At 34.3% G+C, this 23,368-nt stretch overlaps 1 protein-coding gene across 1 annotated transcript in view; it reads left to right on the top strand.

The window, feature by feature from the left end:
* Window positions 1–23,368, top strand: part of LOC148311431 (progestin and adipoQ receptor family member 4) — a 94,741-nt gene that overhangs the window by 68,067 nt on the left and 3,306 nt on the right. Inside the window, exons 3-4 of the mRNA XM_088256728.1 lie at window positions 13,767–13,870; window positions 23,153–23,290. Coding sequence (XP_088112854.1) covers window positions 13,767–13,870; window positions 23,153–23,290 — 242 coding nt within the window. The remainder of the gene's footprint in view (window positions 1–13,766; window positions 13,871–23,152; window positions 23,291–23,368) is intronic.

The following is a 23,368-nucleotide window of genomic DNA, read 5'->3' as shown; positions in this document are numbered from 1 at the left end:
AGAATTTGAGTAGTGTGGTTGTCAATAATGGGTAGAATTGGTGAATGTTACTCGTGTGTAAAGTGTCACTTAAACCGGTAATCGCCCCGTAAATGCCCAGATTTCCATATTCATCTTTGATGACATGTCAAAAATTTTCAAAACTGGACTGTCGGGTGGTAAAATTACGGGTAGTGTACAAACGCCCTCACGATGTCTTCCGTCTTACACGGATATCGGTGTTGCTTACGCGGTCTCGCGATGTGTTTCCGGTAACACATTTTCAAGTCCAAAAAATATAGATATGAGGTTAAGTTTTATATCGACTTCGGGGGAATTATTAAGTCAATATATCACGCACATTTCGGGCAGTAATTCAATTTGTATTCAACGAATTGTAAATTCCGAAAGCGATCCACCCTCCGCCGTGCTGGGGTGTTACAGTGTACGTGAACGGAAATTTAATTTTATCCCCACGATTGCGGGCTGAGAATTAATTAATTCAAATCATTTTGTCGACCGAACATATTCTCGTATGAACACATGCTAATTTAATATTGAATCAATCTCCAGTTTATTTCAATATCTTTTTATTTATTTGTTTTTTTTTTTATTATTGGAAAACCAACAGAATATTTAACAAAAATAACAAAATATAATAAAATTAAAAAAATAACATTCCAATTAGAGGTTTTCACTTAAGTAATTTAAAAATTAGAGGCGTCCGCATCCGTAGTGTAATGGTCAGCACGCTTGGCTACCCTTCTGGAGGTCCCGGGTTCGATTCCCGAGGGGACAACATTTATTCAACAGGTAACATTTATTCAATATTAACATGGACTGGTACCTGAAGCGGAGTATGTACTTTTTCGTGCTACGCTATATATTGAACGTCGGTCGGTAGATGGCGTACACAACACGTATTATTTTATCGTCCCGCGAAATCAATAAATAAAAGTTATTTTTACGAGTAAAAACAAAAACAATTACATGAAAATGAACGACAAGACGTCGCGATGTTCTTGTGGAATTGTGGTGAACGAGGTGTTGGCCTTTATCCAGCAGAAAATGGATGTTATGGACGAAGTCAGTTTGTGCCAACTTTGTGAATTCTTCAAGGAAGACGAAATAGATGCCGCAAAGGCAATCTTAATAACCTACGTGCCTGCTGCACAAACCAGAAGAGTGGGCGAAGGTAAGAAGAAACGTAATATCAACGATATTATTAAAATTCTGAGAGAGACAGACCCAGATACTCTGCCCAAATTCGCTGTGCTAAACATCAATAGACTGCCTCCCATCACGTTTGACTATATCGATGTGAGTTCTCTACTTAGAGAGTTAACATATCTTAAGAACGAAATCCATAAGTTAAACATTGAAACGCCAAAGAATTCGGAATCGATCCAATCTCTGAAATGTGAAGTGGCAGAAATTAAACGTCAACATAACGTAAACGACCACCATAATGTAGGTAGGAGACAGCATGAAAAATTCATACCGAACGAAGAGATAACGCCATCTGTGAACAGCGACCCAAAGCCACCAACGCTCTATAGCGAAATAGTTGGAAATGAATTGACAGATGTCACTAAAAACAAAACTCAAAATGTAAATAATATTACTGAATCTTCTAGCCAGTGGACAATCGTTAAAAATGCAAAGAGTAAAAATAACTCCAATAATAACGATAATAAACGCCCAAAATTCAAAAATAAAAACGCCATACGAGGCAGTAATGTCTCGTCTGGGCTTAAGGCAATAGAAAATGTTAAATATTTAGTGGTATCGAGATTAAGTCTAGAAACGAATTGTGAGATGATCATTGACTTTCTGAAAACAAAAGATGTGGACGTTCATAAATGTGAGGAGTTACAAACAAAATCGGGTGATTATAAGACTTTTAAAATAGGAGTTCCTGAATCCATGTATAGTACCACACTAAACGGAGATATTTGGCCACAGTACTCTTTTGTACGACGATTTTTTTATAGCGAAAAAAAAACTAATATTTCATCATGAACAATTCCATTAGAATATGTTCCTACAACTGTAAATCAGTACATCGCATAGCACCGGGTATACACGAAATTTGCAACAATGTTGACATTCTTCTCCTACAAGAAACCTGGTTGATGAAGGACGACTTAAACTTCCTGAATAGTATCCACGAGGAGTTTCTGGCCACTGGAACATCAGCAATGAACTCTTCCGAGGAAATAATTCAGGGAAGACCACACGGAGGCGTAGCCATACTGGTAAGGAAGCAAATTGCTAATGTAACTATTATCGAATGTGGTGACGATCGGATGGCGGCAATAACCATACAACATAGCCACGGAGTCACTCTATTGGTAAATGTTTATATGCCAGTATGTTGCAACGAAAACCTGCCTGTCTTTGTGGACATCTTGAGCCGAGTTACAGCTATCGTAGATGAAACTCAAGTGAATGAGTTAATTTGTATGGGAGATTTCAATGCGCCCATACACAGTAGATTCATGGAGGAATTAGATGCCTTTTCTCAGGAAAACGAGTATAGTATCTATGACGTGAAAAAACTCGACATCAGCTCCTTTACGTTCTTCAGTGAGGCGCATAATACTACCTCTTGGTTGGACCATTGTATAATATCCAGTACGCTCGAACAGCGGATCACAAATATCCATATTGACGACAACCAACAGATGTCCGACCATTTTCCACTACACATACAAGTGGAGATGAAGTGTAAATATACATCTAAAAGTAATACTCAAATAAATGAGGAAAAAATTAATTGGAACAAATACAGTCAAATACAACTGAAGAAATACCACGATAAGACAGAGTCGCTCTTTAAGAAAATAATAATTCCTTACGAAGCTTTAACATGTGAACAGTGTATAAACCCACATCATAAATTCATTATTAAAGAATTTTACGAAAGTACGATAAAAGCTATGCGAAATGCCGCACAACTTGCATTTAAAGTGAATGCAGGGGGGCCCAAAAGCGGAAAACAAAATTCAGGAAACATTCCAGGATGGAATGAGCAAGTAAAACAAAGCCATATTAATGCACGAAATGCCTTCAAAGCGTGGCTCATAGAGGGAAAACCGTCTACAGGACCAGTTGCCCAGAGGAGAGCGGAAACGCGAAGTATTTTCAAAACAAATCTACGCACGGTGGTGAAGAATAAAAAACAGATACAAGCCGATATATTGGCAAAGAATATGCTTACTGCTGATTTCAAAATGTTCTGGAAACAAACAAATAAAATGAGATCGTCCAAAGCTACAAGACCCACAGAAATTGATAACATAACGGGTGACGGAAAAATCAGCGAACTATGGAAAGCCCACTTCAGTTCAATGTATGAGAAAACAGGAAGTGCGGAAAATTGTAATATTTACAATAAAAATGCTAACAATATGCATCCACTGAGTCCCTGCATTATACAAGTGAAGGAAATCCAGACTGCCATTAGGTCACTGAAATGTAATAAAGCCGCCGGAGGAGACGAAATTTGTGCTGAGTACCTTAGATATGCTAGCGCGAGAATACACGTACTGTGGGCGCTAGCTTTCACAGCAATGTTCCGGCACTCGTTCATACCTGAGTCTCTGTGTACGTCAATAATTATACCTATTGCAAAAAATCCTATGGGAAATTTAACAGAAAAAGAAAATTACAGGCCAATAGCGATTTCCACCATGGCGGCAAAAACCATAGAAAACATAATGATGGAGAAAGCTGTTGAAAACCTAAAAACGACCGACAACCAATTTGGTTTTAAAAAAGGATCGGGAACGGACACAGCTGTCTTCGCTGTTAAAAATACTATAAATATATATGTGCGCCGAAATACGCCAGTATATGCCTGTTTTATGGATCTCAGGAAAGCATATGATACAGTAGTACATCACATTTTGGAAGAAAAAATACAAAAATCAATTGAATGTCCTACGACGAAATGCATGTTAAAAAACTGGAACGAAAATCTCATTTATAGAGTAAAATGGGGGACCGAAACCTCAACTCCGTTTAAAGCTCAGCGAGGACTCAAACAAGGTGGAATCACATCTCCTAGCCTATTTAACCTTTACGTGGATGCATTACATGATAGGTTAAACCAAGTAAATGCGGGATGCTCCATAGGAGGAGGGAGAGTGAATGCCATCTCATACGCCGATGATATGGTCCTGATGGCACCATCGATAGCTGGCCTACGTAAACTTATTGCCATTTGTGAATGTTATGCCACAGAAAACGGCCTAGAGTACAACGCCAAAAAATGTGAGCTTGTGGTATTTAAACCCAAAAATTACTCATTAAAGGTACCGCCCATAACTATAAATGGACAAGAAGTTAAGCGGGTAAGTAGCTTCAAGTATTTGGGACATATCCTACAGGAGAACTGTGCGGATGATGAGGACATCAAGCGCCAGTATCGTGCTCATTGCGTGCGGTCCAATATGCTGACACGCCGCTTTGCCCACTGCTCCGCGCAGGTAAAAAATAGACTGTTCCAAGTGTTGTGTACGCAGCAATACGGCAGCGAACTATGGTGTAAGGTTACACAACGAAGCTTAAAGAGCATGAAAATATGCTACAATAACGGCTACAGAGCTTTAATGAAGTTACCCCGACACTGCAGCGCGAGTGGTATGTTTGCCACAGCACGCCTACCACATTGGGATGGCCTGTTAAGGCACCGAGTGGCAGGCTTCCGGGAGAGGCTGATGAAGAGCTCCAACCTCATCATAAAGCGGCTTGTGGAGCACAGATGGGGGCTGGACATGTGGCGGCACTGGAGCGCAGTGCTGCGTTTGCCAGCGAGCTAATTTTCGTCTACATCTCTCCAAATTTATTATTATTTTAATTTTTATTTTATTTTTATTTTTTTATTATTTCTTTCAATTTCTTATTTCCTTCTTATTTCTAATTTCATTGTTTAAATAAAATGTTGTAAAACATATATGGCTGACTAAGTATTGCACCCACCACTTAGTCAAGCTGGAATAAAGAGTTATAAAAAAAAAAAAAATAATAATATGTACATTACTTGATTGGCTACCGATTTTTCTCGTAACCGACATCGTCATACTGGTAAATAGTATTTTATTTATTTATCCAGTCATGTCGGTAGAAGTAATTCACGAATATTCATCGCGGTTTCCATAAATATTCCTCTCCAAAGAATAATGTACATGGTGTGAAATGATAAATAGGTCGACGGAGAAAAGCTTTGAAACGGGATGCAAATCCACTGAATACGAATGCAGTGCTATAACTCTTTGGGTGCAGTATAGTGCATGCATATATTTACTTGTACATCATTCAGGCTTCACAAAGCAAAATTCAAATAGCAAAAATATCTCGATTTCACAATAATATGTACATTCAAATACATATTTCTAATAATTTTTAAAGAACAACGTAATATATCGTATGTGTCATTCTAAAACTTATTGAGTGTTAGTCGAAATTAATTTATAATTAAATATAAATTGCGGAAACGTTTCTCTATTCTGTAATTATATTGTTCATTTATATATATTTATATATATATATATATATATATATATATATATATATATATATATATATATATATATATATATATATATATATATATATATATATATATATATATATATATATATATATATATATATATATATATATATATATATATATATATATATATAAATATATATATATATATATATATATATATATATATATATATATATATATATATATATATATATATATATATATATATATATATATATATACACAAAATGAATTTCCTAATATAATTGAACAATTTGTAAACGTTGTTGCAGTGTATACGTAAGTCTTTTCATGATGAAATATCAAACAATACAGAACAAAATGACCGTGACAGTTGAACACGACTCAACAGCACGCCCGGCTACCGTTCTGGAGGTCCCGGGTTCGATTCCCAAGGGGGGTAAAATAAATATAAGTGATTTTTTCACTGTCATATTTATTCAATATTACCTTGGACTGGTACCTGAAGCGGAGGGCTGATCATCTTTCCTTCATGTGTAAACAATCAAGATAACACTGCGTTTATATGACGCAGTGCCCTATGCATCATTGGGGTGCGGATAAGGGTTTTATTATTATTATTAAAATTTTAATTACTCTTTTTTAAAAACCATATATTTAGTTAAAAGAAAATTTAATCTTTTAATACGAAAACGGTTTTTAAGCGAAAAATTCAATTACGTCAAATGTTACCTGGGTTTGAAGAAAATTAAGTTCCGGGCTATCGATTATCCCGCTTAAATCTCGAGTCCTTATCGAGGTCCGATAAATTGAGTTATATCTTTACATTTCACCTAATATTTTACCTATTTTATTTTATTTTATGATATTAATACCTTTTGTAAGGCGTAAAATTATAGGAGTTATAATATTACCGCATTATTTTATTCCTTTATCGTCTTATTGCCGCTTTGTGTCCTTTTATGGCCATTTTCATGACCTCTTATAACTGTTCTGATGACCTTTTACCACGTAATGTTCGTACATAGTAATATGTATTAGGTAGATCCTTTACAATAATCGCCATCAATATTTTGTCCAATATGGACACATTACCACAGCGGATGATAATAATGCTTTTATTTATAAAACAAACAATTAAAATAATGTAATTTACTCCTACACGTGTAATTTTTTAAATTTATTTATTCGGCAGTACTTTGCGGTAATATCTATTGATTTTAAATTTGAATTTTACTTGGTAAATACCATTTTTTTAAATCTATTGTGACACGGATCTTGCATACAAAAAAAAGAGTCTCTGCTGAATAAAAGCTTTCCTAAATCCAGCAAAGATGGCTGTTGTGAACTAATGTGTACTGTTTTTTGACATCTCAACGTGGATGAAGAAGAATATGGAACTCTGAGTATTTACAGGGCTTACGGTCTGTTATAAGTGTAAAGTTCACTATTCCACCTATCATTGTCAACTACACTACTCCAGTTTTTAAAACTTATATATATATATATATATATATATATATATATATATATATATATATATATATATATATATATATATATATATATATATATATAAATATATATAATATATATATATATATATATATATATATATATATATATATATATATATATATATATATATATATATATATATATATATATATATATATATATATATATATATATATATATATATATATATATATATATATGTTGAGATGTCAAAAAATAATATGAAATAATAACTCCTATAATTGGAGATAAACCAGATTTGTGAACAAGTATTTGGACACACTCAAAGTGTTGTTAATATGTACTGTGTCATGAAATCAATATATGTGTATACTTATATAGAAATTCCTAAAAATGTAGTAGTGTGGTTTTCATTAAATGGTAGAATGGTGAATATTACACATGTGTAGAGTGATCACTTAGCCACGGTCATAAGCCTTTTAAATACCTAGACTTCCATGTTCTTCTTCATCTGTATTGAGATGTCAAAATGTACTCTTTTATCGTTTTTTATTATAACTTTTGTCTCGTTGCATGGGGTGAGTGAGACGAGTATGAATCACGCTGTGTACCCATAATTAAATGCTTCGAGTTTTGCTAATTTGGAATCCATTAAACATCCCTCGAACATCCGACAGTTAATGCTCGCTCGCAACATAAGTGAATATCCGGCGTATTCCATAATTCCCAGTCATGGATCCGCCACCCATCATCGTTACTTCGCGCCATTTCCCGGCCATAGAGCCCCTCTTCGGGCGAAATGGGTGTCGAAATGTCGATCTGGCGGGAAATCCGTTTGAATAATAAATTCTACTTTGGGACCAGCTGTCAGTTGGCCGTTTAGTATGTAGGTACCCCCTTATACTTTTGTCTATGAAAACAGTTCCTAACCAGGTTATACGTGTTTTTTCTCACTATTTAAGTACCTACCTATTCGGATTTTTTTTTCTCTGGAAAAGAAGATACGATATTTTTTTAGTTGCTGTCTTAAAACCTTTTTTAAGCTAGGACTTTATATATTTCAAGATATAAGAGTACAAATATTGTTGTTTCAGTGAGTATAAATGTACATTTTAGACATCTCAACATAGATGAAGAAGAATATGGAACTCTGAGTATTTACAGGGCTTACGGTCTGGTGTAAAGTTCACTATTCCACCTATCATTGACAACTACACTACTCCAGTTTATATATATATATATATATATATATATATATATATATATATATATATATATATATATATATATATATATATATATATATATTCATATGTAAGTTTGCGGCAGTATATATGCGTAACGTGATCACTTAAACTAGCCTATGACTTCCATATTCTTCTTCATCTATGTTTAGATGTCAAGAAAGTAATTCCTAAGTGGAGAAACCCAGATTTGTAAACTAGGATTTTACATCCAAAATGTTGTGAACATTATTCAGGTTATTCAGGTACAAATATGTATTTCAATAATTTCACTATTTATGATAATATCTATGCATTTTTTTATTTTAAAAATATACATTAACTAAAGCTTTTATTTGAATAGACTATTCAATTCCATTTCTATAGCGTCATAGATACATAAGATTACCCCGGTATAACTGTCAATGCGATATTCCTCATGTACTTATATAATATCAACAGCGCTGTTACATTTTAATCTTAATATACCATCTGTCCGCCCCAGATGTATTGATCAGAACAGCGCGTCGGTGGTGATAAGCCCTAATGTAGGCGCATTCACAAATCCTATTGAAACTTTGATGTAGCGTGATCTTAATCGATAATTACATAAAAGCAAGGTGGTATGTCCTGAGATTCAACCGATAGCCCAGGATACCACATTAAATAAATATAGGTTGAACCTTTGGAGAAATATATCGATCACTCCTTTCAAGAACGTCATAAATAAAAAACCATTTTCAGTTGTGCATGTTTTCGGAATGCCCATAAAATGTACTATATTCCAGTAAAAGCGGCATATTTTTAACTTAATATTTACCCGCTACAGGGCAGAAAGTGTTGGTTTTGCGTTTTGAAGAAAAGGTATTGTTTAATTATTTTTTTAAATATACTTACTAAATATTTTTCAAATGGAGAAAAAACATTCAGTTTTTGCCTAAAAAGACCTGTTGCACAGTAAAAAGTTCAATAAGGGGCTTGATATTTATTTTTAATACATTGTATTATATTTTTAAACTTTAAAAATGTTCTCCTGAAAAATCAAGTTTTTTGATTTATGACGTTCTTGAAAGGAGTGAGCGATATATCAGTCGGCTCTTCGGGCCAACATTTATTGCGTTGTATGTGTGGTTTCGACGGTTTAAAACTACAAAAAGTAGTTATTCGGGCCAACATTTCTTGCGTTGTACTCGTATTTATGGGTTCAACATTTAAACCGCCTCAGTATATAAATTATTTACCTTGTCAACACACCCAATGGTGCATAGAGCGTTACATTAAATATGATATTGTAGGTGTATTTTTTTACAGACACCGAAAAACGTTGCCTCTCAAGTTACGATCCAAGCAAGTTGTTCAAAATCTCAACAGATATCGATTTTATAATAAAGTCTTTACATAACGAGCCTTTAAATGGATAAATTAAGTTCCTCGATTTGGAGAAAATGGCCCAAAATAAACGAATTTAACAGTTTAATTACAGAGTACAATTTGAATGTAAGCCATTCGAGGTAGTATTTTAAAATAATTGTCACCAAATTAAATACGCGCAATTAATCCTCCGACTTAAAAAAAAACCTTTTTATTTACTCAGCGTAATGAACAAGTCAGGTACTTTGGCTGATTTTTACGGTCTACGTGTCTCTGTAAATCTTTTTAATGGTCGTATCGTGTGCTTCATATTACCAGGAAGTACCTGCTTTGGGGCCTCTTCCTGTTAACGTATTATGGCAGAGGTAACTCATCCGAATTGGGGCCAACCCGGTTATATGCCAGATATATCAATTTATTGACAAATTACAGTAGCATTGAAGTTGTACGTCAGATATATGAATTTATTCACAAATTACAGTAGCATCAAAGTCATACGTCAGAAAAATTAATTTATTTTCAAATTACAGTAGCATTTAAGTTAGAAGTCAGATATATGAATTTATTCACAAATTACAGTAGCATCAAAATTATACGTCAAATATATGAATTTATTCACAAATTATAGTAGCATTTAAGGTATACGTCAAATATACGAATTTATTGTTAAATTACAGAAACATTCAAAGGGTGTGACCTACTAATATCCACTTAAAAGTTGGATCCGCATTATGTAGATTTAAAAATACATTTTTCATGACATTTAAATAAAAATATTATAGCAACAAAACGTGTTCGTATGAAATATATTTTAATGCAATAAAAATGAAGATACCTACGTTGAAAACGATAATAATAATGATAATAATGGTAATTATGTTAAATTTATATAGCGCCAGTTTCGTGAAATATATAAATTCTATACTTATATATAAATTTATACAAATGAGCTTATAATAATAACTTTTGTATAAATAATTGACATTTTTCATTAATTCATCTACTGAACAAACAAAAAAATTCGCCTCGTAAAAAAAACAATATGTTGAGAGGAGTGTAGAGTCAAAAATATAAGGTTTTTGACGCTCTTGACGAAAATTGGGATTAATTTAAAAATAAACAGCGGACATTTGATGAGAAAACACGCGGCCAGGTCGTAATTGGTTTATCTTTGAGTGGAAAGGGCCCCAGTTTGGCAAACACACCCCCATAACTCTGCACAAACCCTCCATCCCTTCCCACGGCGCAGGTAACATCAAGGACGAACAAAAATAGCGCGGGGGGAGCAAATTGGGCAAGCTCTCGTCAGCGCCAGCGCCAGCGCCATGGCGCTCTCGCATTGATAATGTAATACGCAATACGCTGTGAACTCGGCTTCATGCATTTAGATGGAATTCCGCGAGAACAAACCCCTTTGAATATTTCAATAAACTTAATTTAATCACCTATTCCCTCCGCTTGAATTTGCCATTTTGATTATGAATATTATGCCTTGGTGAATTTTGTATCATACCGGAACTCAGACAACACCCTTTATTACACTCTTATTATCATTCATCGTTCACTTTGTGTAATACCACTTTTAAAAAAAACATAACTTCATGACTACCGGATTCGGAATAATTTCGGAATAAATGCCATAACTAGGCGAAATAAGCTAAGCGGAAGCTAAACTGGCAGTACACAATGGAGTTCTGGTTCCAACCCTTATGTATGGAAGCGAAGCATGGAGTTGGCAAAAGAAGGATGAAAGCAGACTGAATGCAGTCGAAATGCGATCCCTCAGACGAATGTGTGGCAAAACGATGTTTGATAGATGTTCGAATGATGAAATAAGGAAAGAATGTAAGGCTGAGATAAGCATTATCGATAAAATTAAGAAAGGTGTGTTGAGATGGTTTGGACATGTGGAGCGTATGAGTGAAGAAAGAACGGTTAAACAAATTTATGGAGCGAATGTAGTTGGAAAAAAAAGCAGAGGACGACCGAGGAAAACTTGGCACAATCAGGTATATCAAATACTTGAAAGCGGCCGGGTCAGGAGTCGTAATAATCGTCGGGTATGTATGAGGAGATGCATGAATGTAGAAGAGGCAAAGAATGTTTGCAAAGACAGAGTGGTGTGGCGTTCGATTCTCTCTGCCTACCCCTGTGGGGAAGCGGCGTGATGGTTAGTTAGTTAGTTAGTTATATATATTTTTATGTGTTTTTTTTAACAAAATACAACTTAGTAGACTCAAAAAAGCTGTGTTTGATATGAAAATTAATACGTATATTATGTTTATGTTATGTAAATATTTTCCATCCGACATTTCTGGTAATTAGCATTTAATCACATGTGTATTACATTACTTATGTATGCTACAGTACACTTCACTCATATCTCTCGGAATATCAAATAGTAGAATGTTTGTGCTCACAAATGTTATGCTTATTTATGCTTTTCTCATTAAGGGAGTATCAAGATCTTAGACACGTTTCCACTAATAGGGTGCTATCCAAACACGCGTCTTCCAATTTAGGTATTTAAACACTAATACATTATGTATGCCATAGTTTCTATTTTTTTATATTATCTGAAAATAAAAAAAATATACGAAAATCTAAAAATTGAAAAATAAAAACAATACTAAACAAACCATCACACCACTCCCCCGCAGGTGAGCAAAGACAAAAGAACGCCACACCTATCTGACTTTGTAAACAATATTCGCCTCTTCCGCATTCATGCATCTCCCCATACATACCTGCCGGTTATTCCTGACTCCCGACCTGAAACATTTTCTTTCCTTCTAATTTACTTTCTTTCATTCCATCGCTATTCGAACATCTGTATATCGTTTTGCCGCAACATCCGTCTGAGGGATCGCATTTCAACTGCATTCTTCTTATTTTCATCCTCCTTTTTACAACTCCGTGTTTCCAGATGTCATAATGTAAAAATAACTCTTATTTGGAGAAACGCAGATTTGTGAACAAGGATTTGGACACTCCCAAAATGTGAATTAGTGAACTAGTTTTCCTTGCCACATTTAGTTGAGTAATCATCTTGATGTAAAAGGAAATAGAATAATAACCACTTATAATGTTACCACTTTAACAATAATCTCCAACCTCCGTATTGTTGTTCCGGTCCAGTTTTCAGCGGAAACTGTTTCCGGTATTATTTCAGCAACAACTCGGAGAGGGGTAGGGAAGGCTTTTCAACCTTTCAAGAATTTGGCTTGTTTTTCAGTCACGAATTCGTAATAAACCCGTGGAATATTGGCATGAATACATATCATATTTAGTTTTTATATTAAAAATTATACATATTTAAAGGGCAATTTATAATATGAGCTTAAGGTCTAGATAAGGCACTCTATATTACCTCTTTTATTTTTTTAAATTATTTATACTTTAATTAATTTAATTATTTAAAAACACCTGTACCTTTCACAATATTTTGAGTTCAAATCTTTGTTCACAAATCTAGGTTTCTCCACTTATGGTAAGAGTCACTGTTATAATACTAAATTAGAGAAAATTGTTTACGACATATTATCAAATACTACATGGCCGAATGTTGCGATCCATTTCCGATCTATCTAACTCCATTATCCATTTAATTAATTTTTGGAAAATGGAAGCAGATTATACAACTTGCATAATAATCAAAATTATTTTGGCCAAAAGAGATATATCGCTCACTCCTTTCAACAATGTCAAAAATCAAAAATCAATTTCAATGTCAATTTATCAAAAATCGTTAATTACCAGTTGGGCATATTTTCGGAATGCCCAGAAAATGTACTTTATCCCAGCAAAAGCGGCATATGTTTAACTTAATATTTACCTGCTACAGGGCAGAAAGTGTTGTTTTTGCATTTCGAAGAAATGGTATTGTTTAATATTTTTTTTTAAATATACTAAATATTTTTTAAATGGAGAAAAAACCTTCAGTTTTTACCTAAAAAGATCTGTTGCACAGTAAAAAGTTCAATAAGTGGCTTGATATTTATTTTTAATACATTTTATAATATTCTTGAACTTTAAAAACGATCTCCTGAAAAAAACGAGTTTTTTTATTCATGACGTTGTTGAAAGGAGTGAGCGATATGTGTTAGGTTTTGTTTGATGTTTCTTTGTTTTGGGCCTTGTAGGATTACGACCCGTTTTATGTTTTGAATAACATTATTGTTTTGTTGATAGGTGCTTTACCGATGGTGTGCGCCACTGCGTACTGCATGCCCTGGGTGTACAGATGGTTCATCATCTCCGCTTACTGTTTGCTCAGTATATGGGGTCTCTATAAGGTAAGTAAACAAACAAATTTTTTTATTTCACCATAACTCTAAATATTGGATTATCGAATGAATGGATGACCGAAATTATCTTAAGGTATATAAAAAAAAATTAAACTTGTATATAACCGAGGTTTTTACAATGATAATTAATACATGATATACAATTATGATAATGACGTTTTTTGCCATTTTCGTAAAATTATACGTGAAGTGCGCTTTGGTATTATATGATACATTGTTATTCTAAGGCAAAATTATATTTTAACTAACTTATTAGTCAAAATATAATTTTCTCAAAGTCAATTCAAGTAATGTAACAATGAGTTAAGGACCGGTTCGGCAAACTCTAAAAAAATTAGGCACCGATTCGCTAGAACCGGTGCGAACCGGCTGAATCCCACCATTGGCTAGGGGTCGTACACACAGTCTGTGGAAACTTATGTGATCCCTTCAGGTAATGGAGCGAGGTTTAATGTTTTGTAAAATAAAATAAAACATCTAGAAATATTGCGCGGGTATTGTTACGAAAAATAAAAGGAGTAAGTTGTTTATGTTATTTTTTTCCGAAAAAGCTTTCAAAATGGGTTTTTTCAACTAAAAGCGATCCCCGAATAATCTCTCTCGTAAAGAAGAGATAGAAAGTTTATCCCACGGCAGTACTTTAAGCTACTTTATACGGCGGCTAAATCTTATAGGATGTTGATTTTCCACCCATCCTCGACGAAGGATAAGAAAATATACGGAGCAGCATGAAAAACTTGTGTGAAAATGTGATGCAAAAAAATGTCCTTTATTTCTATCTCTCAGCGCCTATGTTCCTATCTATGAACACGAACATATTGTCAGATATATTCGTAATTTAGGCTACAGAGGTAAAAATTGAGGACATTTTTCGACTATATTCTCATACTTGTAAGTTTTTCACAGTTCTCAGTATATTTTCTTATCCTTCGTTGAGCATGGGATTTTATCTTCACAAAATAGACTTACAGTTTTTGGCATTAAAAAAATCATTTTCGCTCTTCTATAAATGAAAATATTATTGTTTGTTAGAAATCTAGAATGTCCTAGAGTTATTCACCGATTCGAGTAACCTTTACCCGCACCCAATGGTGCTTAGGGCACTGATTCAAATTGAAGCGATTTTAATTTGATCGTTTATTATTTGGAGTATAGTCCGCCTCCGCGGTGTGATGGTTAGCGTGTTTAGCTACGGGTTCGATTCCCAGGGGGGGGTTAAAATAAATCAAAAATAATAATAAAGTTGATGGTTCAGTCTAGCGCTTCGGGTACCAGCCCAGGGTAAGCAAAAATAATAATATTTACGGTATTAAAATAACTTAGTAACGTGACTAAATACAGTGTACATATTTAAGATTATTGATATACTAACAAATTATTGATTTATTTTCACAAATTCATTGTAATCATAAATAAAATGGACCGTTAAACTATTTTATCGCACTCGTGATATAATCAGCCCCGTAAGAAGTCTATAATATGTAATAAAATTATGTTCAAAGCCTTGAGGTGAAGTGTGCAGGATTCTTAGGTTTATGTGGCATATACATGTATGCCTCTGCATTCTATATAGACAGAAAAACAGTGCCCTGGATTACACGCGTTCCATATATGTAGAAAAACGACCAATGCCTACTATGCATTATCCTTACCCAACCCTGCTGCCTACTCTGATTAAAAACTCTGTGCACGCCACTGTGTGTATGTACATTATATAAGATACAGTGAGGAAAAAACAACATAAACATAACATAACATATCGCTCACTCCTTTCAACAACGTCATATTTCAAAAAACTTGATTTTTCAGGCGATCGTTTTTAAAGTTTAACAATATAATAAAATGTACAAAAAATAAATATCAAGCTACTTATTGAACTTTTCACTGTGTAACAGATCTTTTTATGTAAAACCTTAATATTTTTTCTTCATTTGAAAAATATTAAATTAAAAAATATAATTAAGCAATACCTTTTCTTCAAAATTGAAATACAACACTTTCGGCCCTGTAGCGGGTAAATATTAAGTTAAAAATATGCCGCTTTTGCTGGGATATAGTACATTTTTTGCGCATTCCGAAAACACGCACAACTGAAAATTGAAAATTGTTGATATATTAAGTCTAGTAAAAAGAAATCCATTATTTTTGCATGAAATTGAAGTCTTTATTTACCATAGTAAGAATAATATGATATATTATTTCGAGAAATAAAAATACTTTGTGTTTTGATCCACTCACATTTTTATTAACCAACTAGTTTCGGCAACAACCTGTTGCCCTCTTCAGGGTTTAATTTATGACTGAAGAGGGCAACAGGTTGTTGCCGAAACTAGTTGGTTAATAAAAATGTGAGTGGATCAAAACACAAAGTATTTTTATTTCTCGAAATAATATATCAATATGATCCACAAAGTTAATGCTTTCAATATTTAAAAAAAAGGAATAATATGACGTTGTTGAAAGGAGTGAGCGATATGTAGAAACACGACTATGCCTTATCCTTACCCAACCCTACTGCCTACCCTCATTATAAACTGTGCACGCCACTGCATATATGTACATTATATAAGATTCAGTGGGAAAAAAATAACATAAACAACATAACATATATGGAGAACTAGAGTGGATTGGTATCAATATCTTATTCAACTTGATATAAAAAGTATCGAAGTACTTAAGTACTTAGTGTTTAGTTCTGCCGCTGTGGGAAAACATAAATTCCCGGGTTTCTCCAATGTTGGGAAATCACCAATTTTACGACATTTGATGATATAAATACGGTTTCATATTTCGCGTTGAGTCGTCAATTTTACGGTCCACGTGAAGGGCTGCCGGTGTGCTAACTCGGTTACTTTAGCGTCCTTGGAATAAAGGTTCATTGACTCTCCTAAACTACAACCAGGGATGAGATTCCTTAAGGTTAAGTTAACGCTCTAACAACCTAGCGTTGATAACTTTGACTTTTCGTCTACACAGAGCTTTTTTCATATTATTTGTTTTATTTTTCTTTACATCTCATCTAAGATGAAGAAGAATATGGAAGTCTGGGCATTTACGGGGCTGACGACCGTCATAAGCTGGTTCAAGTGATCACTTTACACACGTGTAACATCCACCAATTCTACCCATTATTGACTACCACACTACTCAAATTCTTGGAAGTTCTTTATATTTGATCCAATTTTGAAACATTATTCTTGAATCACTAGAACTTCACTAGAGACATCTATTGGTGAGATGAAATGAGATTTTTTTTTCGTGTATCGCGGTGGAACGGCGTTCCGGCACCTTTTTTCAAGGATTAAAAAAAATTCAAAATCAATAAGACGAAACAATGTTTGTACTTACGTAATTACAATCTGTATTTATATAATTCGTCAAAATGATAAAATATGGTATTGTAATGAATGTTTAAATGATATTTGATTTTTTTTTTTTATAAAAAGCTTGACATGAAGTGAGTTCCGCGACCTTTTTTGTTTAAAAAAAGCCCTGCTTCTACATATAAGGGAAAAAAAATACCTATAAAATTCTTTCTAGTCTTTCAATACAAATTCACTGGCTTCATTCTGCATAATGCCCAGCCAATATTAACTAACTTGAAGTCATAAAATTTACAGCTCGTGAAAATATAATTTTGAAAATAATTTGAAATATCCGTATTTTAAGCGCGTTTAGGAAACTCGTTTGAAATCTTAAAAAAAATATATTTTATCGCCATCGTAATTTAAAATAATATTATTTTATCATTTTTTTCAATTCATGAAAAGACTGTTGGTCGCTATATAGACATACAAGTACTGTTGATGAACATAGCTCCTGTGTCTAAAAAAATGTGCTCAAGACAAAAGTTTTATAAGATATCGGAAACAACCAATGAATAAACAAAAGCAATCTTATAAACTAAATTGACTTACAACATTTTGAGTGTGTCCAAATAATCCAGGGTTCGGACCTCACATACTAATATAAGAGTTTCTGCTTTATTAAAAGCTTATTTATATCTCACCAATAGATGTCTCTAGTGAAGTTCTAGTGATTCAAGAACAAGGTTTCTAAATTGGTTCATATATATAGAACTTCCAAGAATTTGAGTAGTGTGGTTGTCGATATGGGTAGAATTGGTGAATGTTACACGTGCGTTACAAGTGATCACTTAAACCAGCCTATGACGGTCGTCAGCCCCGTAAATGCCCAGACTTCCATATTCTTCTTCATCTTTGATGAGATGTCAATAAATAATATAAATTGACTTAGTTAAATTAGTTTAAGAAAAAACTTCTTCTTCTTCCTGGCTCCATCCCAACTTATCGTCTTTGTAGACTGTTGGAGTCAGCTCTCGTCCTCAGGTTGTAGGTCCTTCTATCATTGGTAACGTCATCCAGGTCATGCCTTCGAATCATGTTATCTTTCTGCAGCATCCATGAATTATTTGGTCTCTAGATGTCTTTCGAGGAAGATCCATGGCGATTGCCTGGTTCAATATGATCAATTTTTAAAGAATAAAATGTTGCCCTTAAACTTGAAAGTGTCCAAGGGAACATAACTTGCTGCATAAGATTATACCATAGATTCCAAATTGAGTAAAAAAATAATAAATAAAAAGATCAATAACTCGACTTTGGTTGGAATACTCAAGAAGGGTGAAAAGCCATTAAAAAGAAGAAGGAGAAGAAATAAAAGGATCCTGTTTTCGAAACACTTTTTAAATCCGAAGGTTCGACTTAACCTAGCCCTAACACAAACAACCTTTTCTGATTTGCTTCAGAGTTTGCAATTAATTGGCTTTGGGTTTTGTCGACTGATACAAAGTTGTGGCCGTGCGTCAGTATTACTTGTTAGTATTACATGTTACATGTTACATGCGATGGTCCCTCGGAACACGGTCTGTTCTATTCGACCTTTAGTAAGCTAGAATTGCATAGAGTATAGAACAACTATAGAGATGGCAAACCTTTTTCTTGTCATTATTTATAATCAGTATTTATCCTCCTATATATATTTAATTCAGTCGTAAGAGCATTTGGTTACTATCCATAAAGTTTGATTATGTTTGTACTTACGTAACGATTGAGGTTTTGTCCGCCTCCGTAGTTAATGGGTCAGCTTGCTCGGCTACCGTTCTGAAGGTCCCGGGTTCGATTCCCAGGGGGGGATCAAATAAATAGAGGTGATTTTTTTACTCGAATATTTATTCAATTTTACCCTGGACTGGTACCTGAAGTGGAGGGCTGATCACCTTTCCTTCGTTTGTTAACGATCAAGATAACACTGCGTTTATATGATGCAGTGCCCTATACACCATTGAGGTGCGGATAAGGGTTTGATTTTAAAAAAAATATTAGGGATTTTTCTGTAGCATAAAATATGGTAGGTACTATAACCTATAAAAGATACTCCGATTTAGGAGTCACTTGCAAGGTCAAATTCTCTTGTTCCATCCTTTGCTTCTTGGCCGCTGGCTTCTTGAAAACCCTTTCGAAGGTTGTCTGTTTCTTCCTCTTCTGCAACACCTACCGGAAATAACGGGCAAGGGCATTGCAGGGTTCGTTAATCCCGTTGACCTCAGATGGGTTTGATAATGAGTATTGGTAAACGCCCGAACCTCTCCCCATTTGACCAGGATGTCCTTGATGGCACCAATTGAGATTGGTTGATTTGATTGCTCCTCATCGTTGTCAGATGAATCTTCCCAGATGAGCTTCATCGTGTTGCTGGACTAGAAGTGCTTGGAACTCTTCAGTTGTCAGCTCTTTTTGGTGTTCTTTAATAAGCTCCTTTACTTCAGTACAGTTCGTACAAGTGCATTGGCTGCGTGCGACTTTAGAGCCTTCGACCGGCAACATCTTTTCATCAAATACGACACAATCCATTCCGTAAAGCGAGATTCGTTTTGTGAGATTGTCGCGTAATGGATGAACAGAAAGTTTATTGTGCGCAGTGTTCGTTATAGCATCACTGCATAATTGATCATGCTAAGTATTCCTCGATCTTCTGTGCTTCTATTCCTAACTACATTTGCCTGATAAATTTGGAGTTAAGGTAATTCCAAAAACTCCTGCGTGTTCCGCAGAAATATATGGTGTCATTCCGTGATTCGCTCGTCCACGCGTTCGACATCCCTGACCCACTTCGAAAGCGAGCACATAGTCAGAAGAAGTTACTCCATATTGTTTCACGAACCCTTTCATTTCTGTTTACTTTCCACGCGAGAATGTTTTTCACAGATCAAACAAAATAGAGATTTCGACCGCCGCACAGTGCGTTATTTTGGCAATCTAGGGGTACTTTATTATTACGCTTAAAATATACCGGTTTTAGTAGGTTTTTGGATACTATCACTTATAAAATACATGATTGAGTGAACATTTTGTATTTATCTTATAGTATTTCTAGAAAGATATGGTAAAATGGGTACAACTTTCATGCTTTATGAAAAGAGGCCACAGTTAAATGTGTTTGTATTACACTTAAATGTTTTGGCAGATATTAATATTATTTAAATATTTGTTGTAGATGCATATATGCATAAAACGTCATCACCAATGTTTGTAAAAGAAAGGTATATATTCGTATATGAGGCCAGGAATTATTTGAAAATGGAGAATATTCAAGTTATGTTTTATTCAGAATCACTATTATTTAAATATTCTTCTGATTCATTAAACTCATATTTTAAGTTCTGTTTGAATAGATAAACATGATCACATGGCATCGGATACTTTACCGTCTATCATACAAAATTCATCGTAAGCTTCACGTGCATTTTTATTTCATTCACAAGTATTTTTGTTGGAGAAAGTGTCGTAATTTCATCCAAATTTTTTTCTTTCATCAACTTCTGTAGTCATTGTGTTCACCGTTTCTTTAATAAAAACCAATTAAATGGGGTGCCAATATCTAGTCGACAATGGTGCACGATTTTGCCAAATATATTTTTTGTTGTGTTTAACAGTTCCGCTATAAGTATACATATTTGTATTGACATCATAGTAATACTAAACAATTTTTTGTCTGTATGATGGTCTTCTGAAAATTTTGTCGGTACCTATTTTGTCGGCACCATGACAGACCCACTTTAAAATTTTATTTTAACTAATGTTTTTCGAGTAACAAAGAGTTTCAAGCACTTCTTCTTGAACCTTGGATAATCGCGCCCTAGTATGATCGTTAAGTGACTAAAGCGGAATTTCAGCTGAAATTTCGTTGATGGTGATTGCTGGAGAATTTCACAGATTCTTTCGCTTAGTAAGGTGGATATTGTTTCCTATTTATATCTATCATTTGTTGCCTTATTCATACTGATGGGTTTTTAGATTATTTTATAGGTAGTGCTTAATCCGCAGATAATTCGGCTTATTTTTTATTGAAATATTTTTTTATTGTTAGGAAGGCAGAAGATAACTCTCTGATGAAGGCGGCAGAATCTCTTTTTCCAGTTTTTCTCAGTTTGATTACTGTGGCCAAGGACAACTCTTATTGGGTTGTTAATTTAGCATGATTTTGTATTTTTCGTTTTTTGACCTTCGATGCACACGATTCAAAAACCTTTCAAGGCCTACAAGGCTTACAAATTGAGCTATTTTTCAAAGTACTTGATAGAACTTGAGTAAAAATATTAGAAAACATAAGATTTCCTTGAATAATCTATAAAGAATTTGAACTCAAGAATTGTTTTCGAGATCTACCCGATTTATTCCACTTTTGCCCAATTTTTTGACAAACACTTCTGATTTTTGTTTTAAAACTAGTCAAAATCTTAAATCACACTGAAAGCATATTAAATTGCTCCAAAATATATGCAATTATGGCTTCAACTCTCACGCGTTTCGAATCTACGACCCATATGTCAAAAATAGCCTGACGATAAATTTACGTAGTCATTCTGAAATTGAGAAAAAAATGTATGGGTATGGCAAGTTAAGCAAAAAGTTATTAAATATGCTAATAAGAATATAAGTTAAGCTTTTATAAAAATACTGTCATAGTACGGTATTTTAGGGTATGGCATACTAAAAGCCTAGTTATAATTGGAATAAACCAATTATAATTTATATTTACGAGCTATAAGTTCAACAAGACTTTGCAGGCTAATGAAATAATATTTACTCAAATAAAAACACGTACAGTATACCTTGATAAATTAATACTATAAAAATATAAACAAATATTACACATACATAACACAAATTTATAATATGATGACTCAAGCGACTGATGCGCATTCGTTTAAAACCGCTCACCCCCAACGGCGCGCTGAAGCTCGGGTTTCCGATACGATTATGTATTTTTCGGAATGACTTAATTTAAAAATAATTAAACAGTTTTGTAAAATGGTTTGTTTTCTATTGGAATAAAATATTTTTTTCAAAATATAAGCCATCGAAAAAAATAATAAAGTTCCGCTAGATTGCCAATATAACGCACCGTGCGCCGCGCGCCGTTTCGTACATCGAAGAGAGATTGAGGCCATAAAAAAACTAATCAATTTTCTCAAATTCTCAATTTTCCCCACTAAAAGAAATCCTCACGACCCAATCTAATTTTAATACTACTACTTCTAATTATAGTAACTTTATGCGTTAATAGTATATCCGCTCATAAGTACGGCTGTCCAAATTTAAAACACAGTAAGGGACATTTTTTTGTAGTAGGTTTTTTTTGCATTTTTGGACTAAGTATAGTCTACTTAGTCCATAAATGCAAAAAAAAAACTATACGAATATTGGATATAAAACTTATAATGTTGAAGCCTATGTAAGGCCATGTTAAGCGGTATTGCATAAGCCGTAGCTAGATTTTAGAGTCACTTGGACTTTAGGTAATTAAAATAATACTACCAGTACTACTACTGTCACGCCGTTTCACTACAGGGATAGGCAGCGAAGATGGAACGCCACACTCGTCTGTACTACATACGAATACATACATATCGTAGTCGTACAGGAGAAAGTGACCAACTACCAAAACGTAAAATGTTCAGGAGGACCATTTAAGTCACTTTTGCTTGGCAAGAAAATAAACATCAACGCAGTTAGTCATTTTTAACATATCAATATATTATACTTCCAAGTTTAAAATCCTTTGGGTTTTTTTTTCAGGGCAATATTAAGCTAGTAAGATATCAAACAGTCAATGATCACGTTTTTGTAAAAAATACACTTGGTCACTTTCTCCTGTATGACTACGATATATACATTACATGTATTATTTGCTGTGAAAATGACAATTTATTATGTGAAATATTATAATGTAAAATGTCTGTTCCAGGCCATGACGGCCTGGTCCCCGTGGGAGAGGCGCCTCTGCTTCCTGCTGCCCTTCTCCATGCGCGCCCTGCTGGCCTGGAGCCGCGCCGCGCGCCTGGCGGGCGGCAACCCGGAGGCCATCTCGCACATCGTGCTGCAGGTGACCGACCTAGCTTTACCCGTCCTACTCGATATTAGTACTAACTTTCTCCATATGACCCTGTGGGTACATAGTGGT

The sequence above is a fragment of the Brachycentrus maculatus genome, unplaced genomic scaffold, assembly GCF_059751285.1.
Source record: "Brachycentrus maculatus isolate JH-2025_06_01 unplaced genomic scaffold, ASM5975128v1 h1tg000065l, whole genome shotgun sequence".
In the NCBI taxonomy this organism is placed as follows: Eukaryota; Metazoa; Arthropoda; class Insecta; order Trichoptera; family Brachycentridae; genus Brachycentrus; species Brachycentrus maculatus.
Note: the sequence above shows the minus strand (reverse complement) of the source record. Positions and strands in the feature narration are given on the sequence as shown.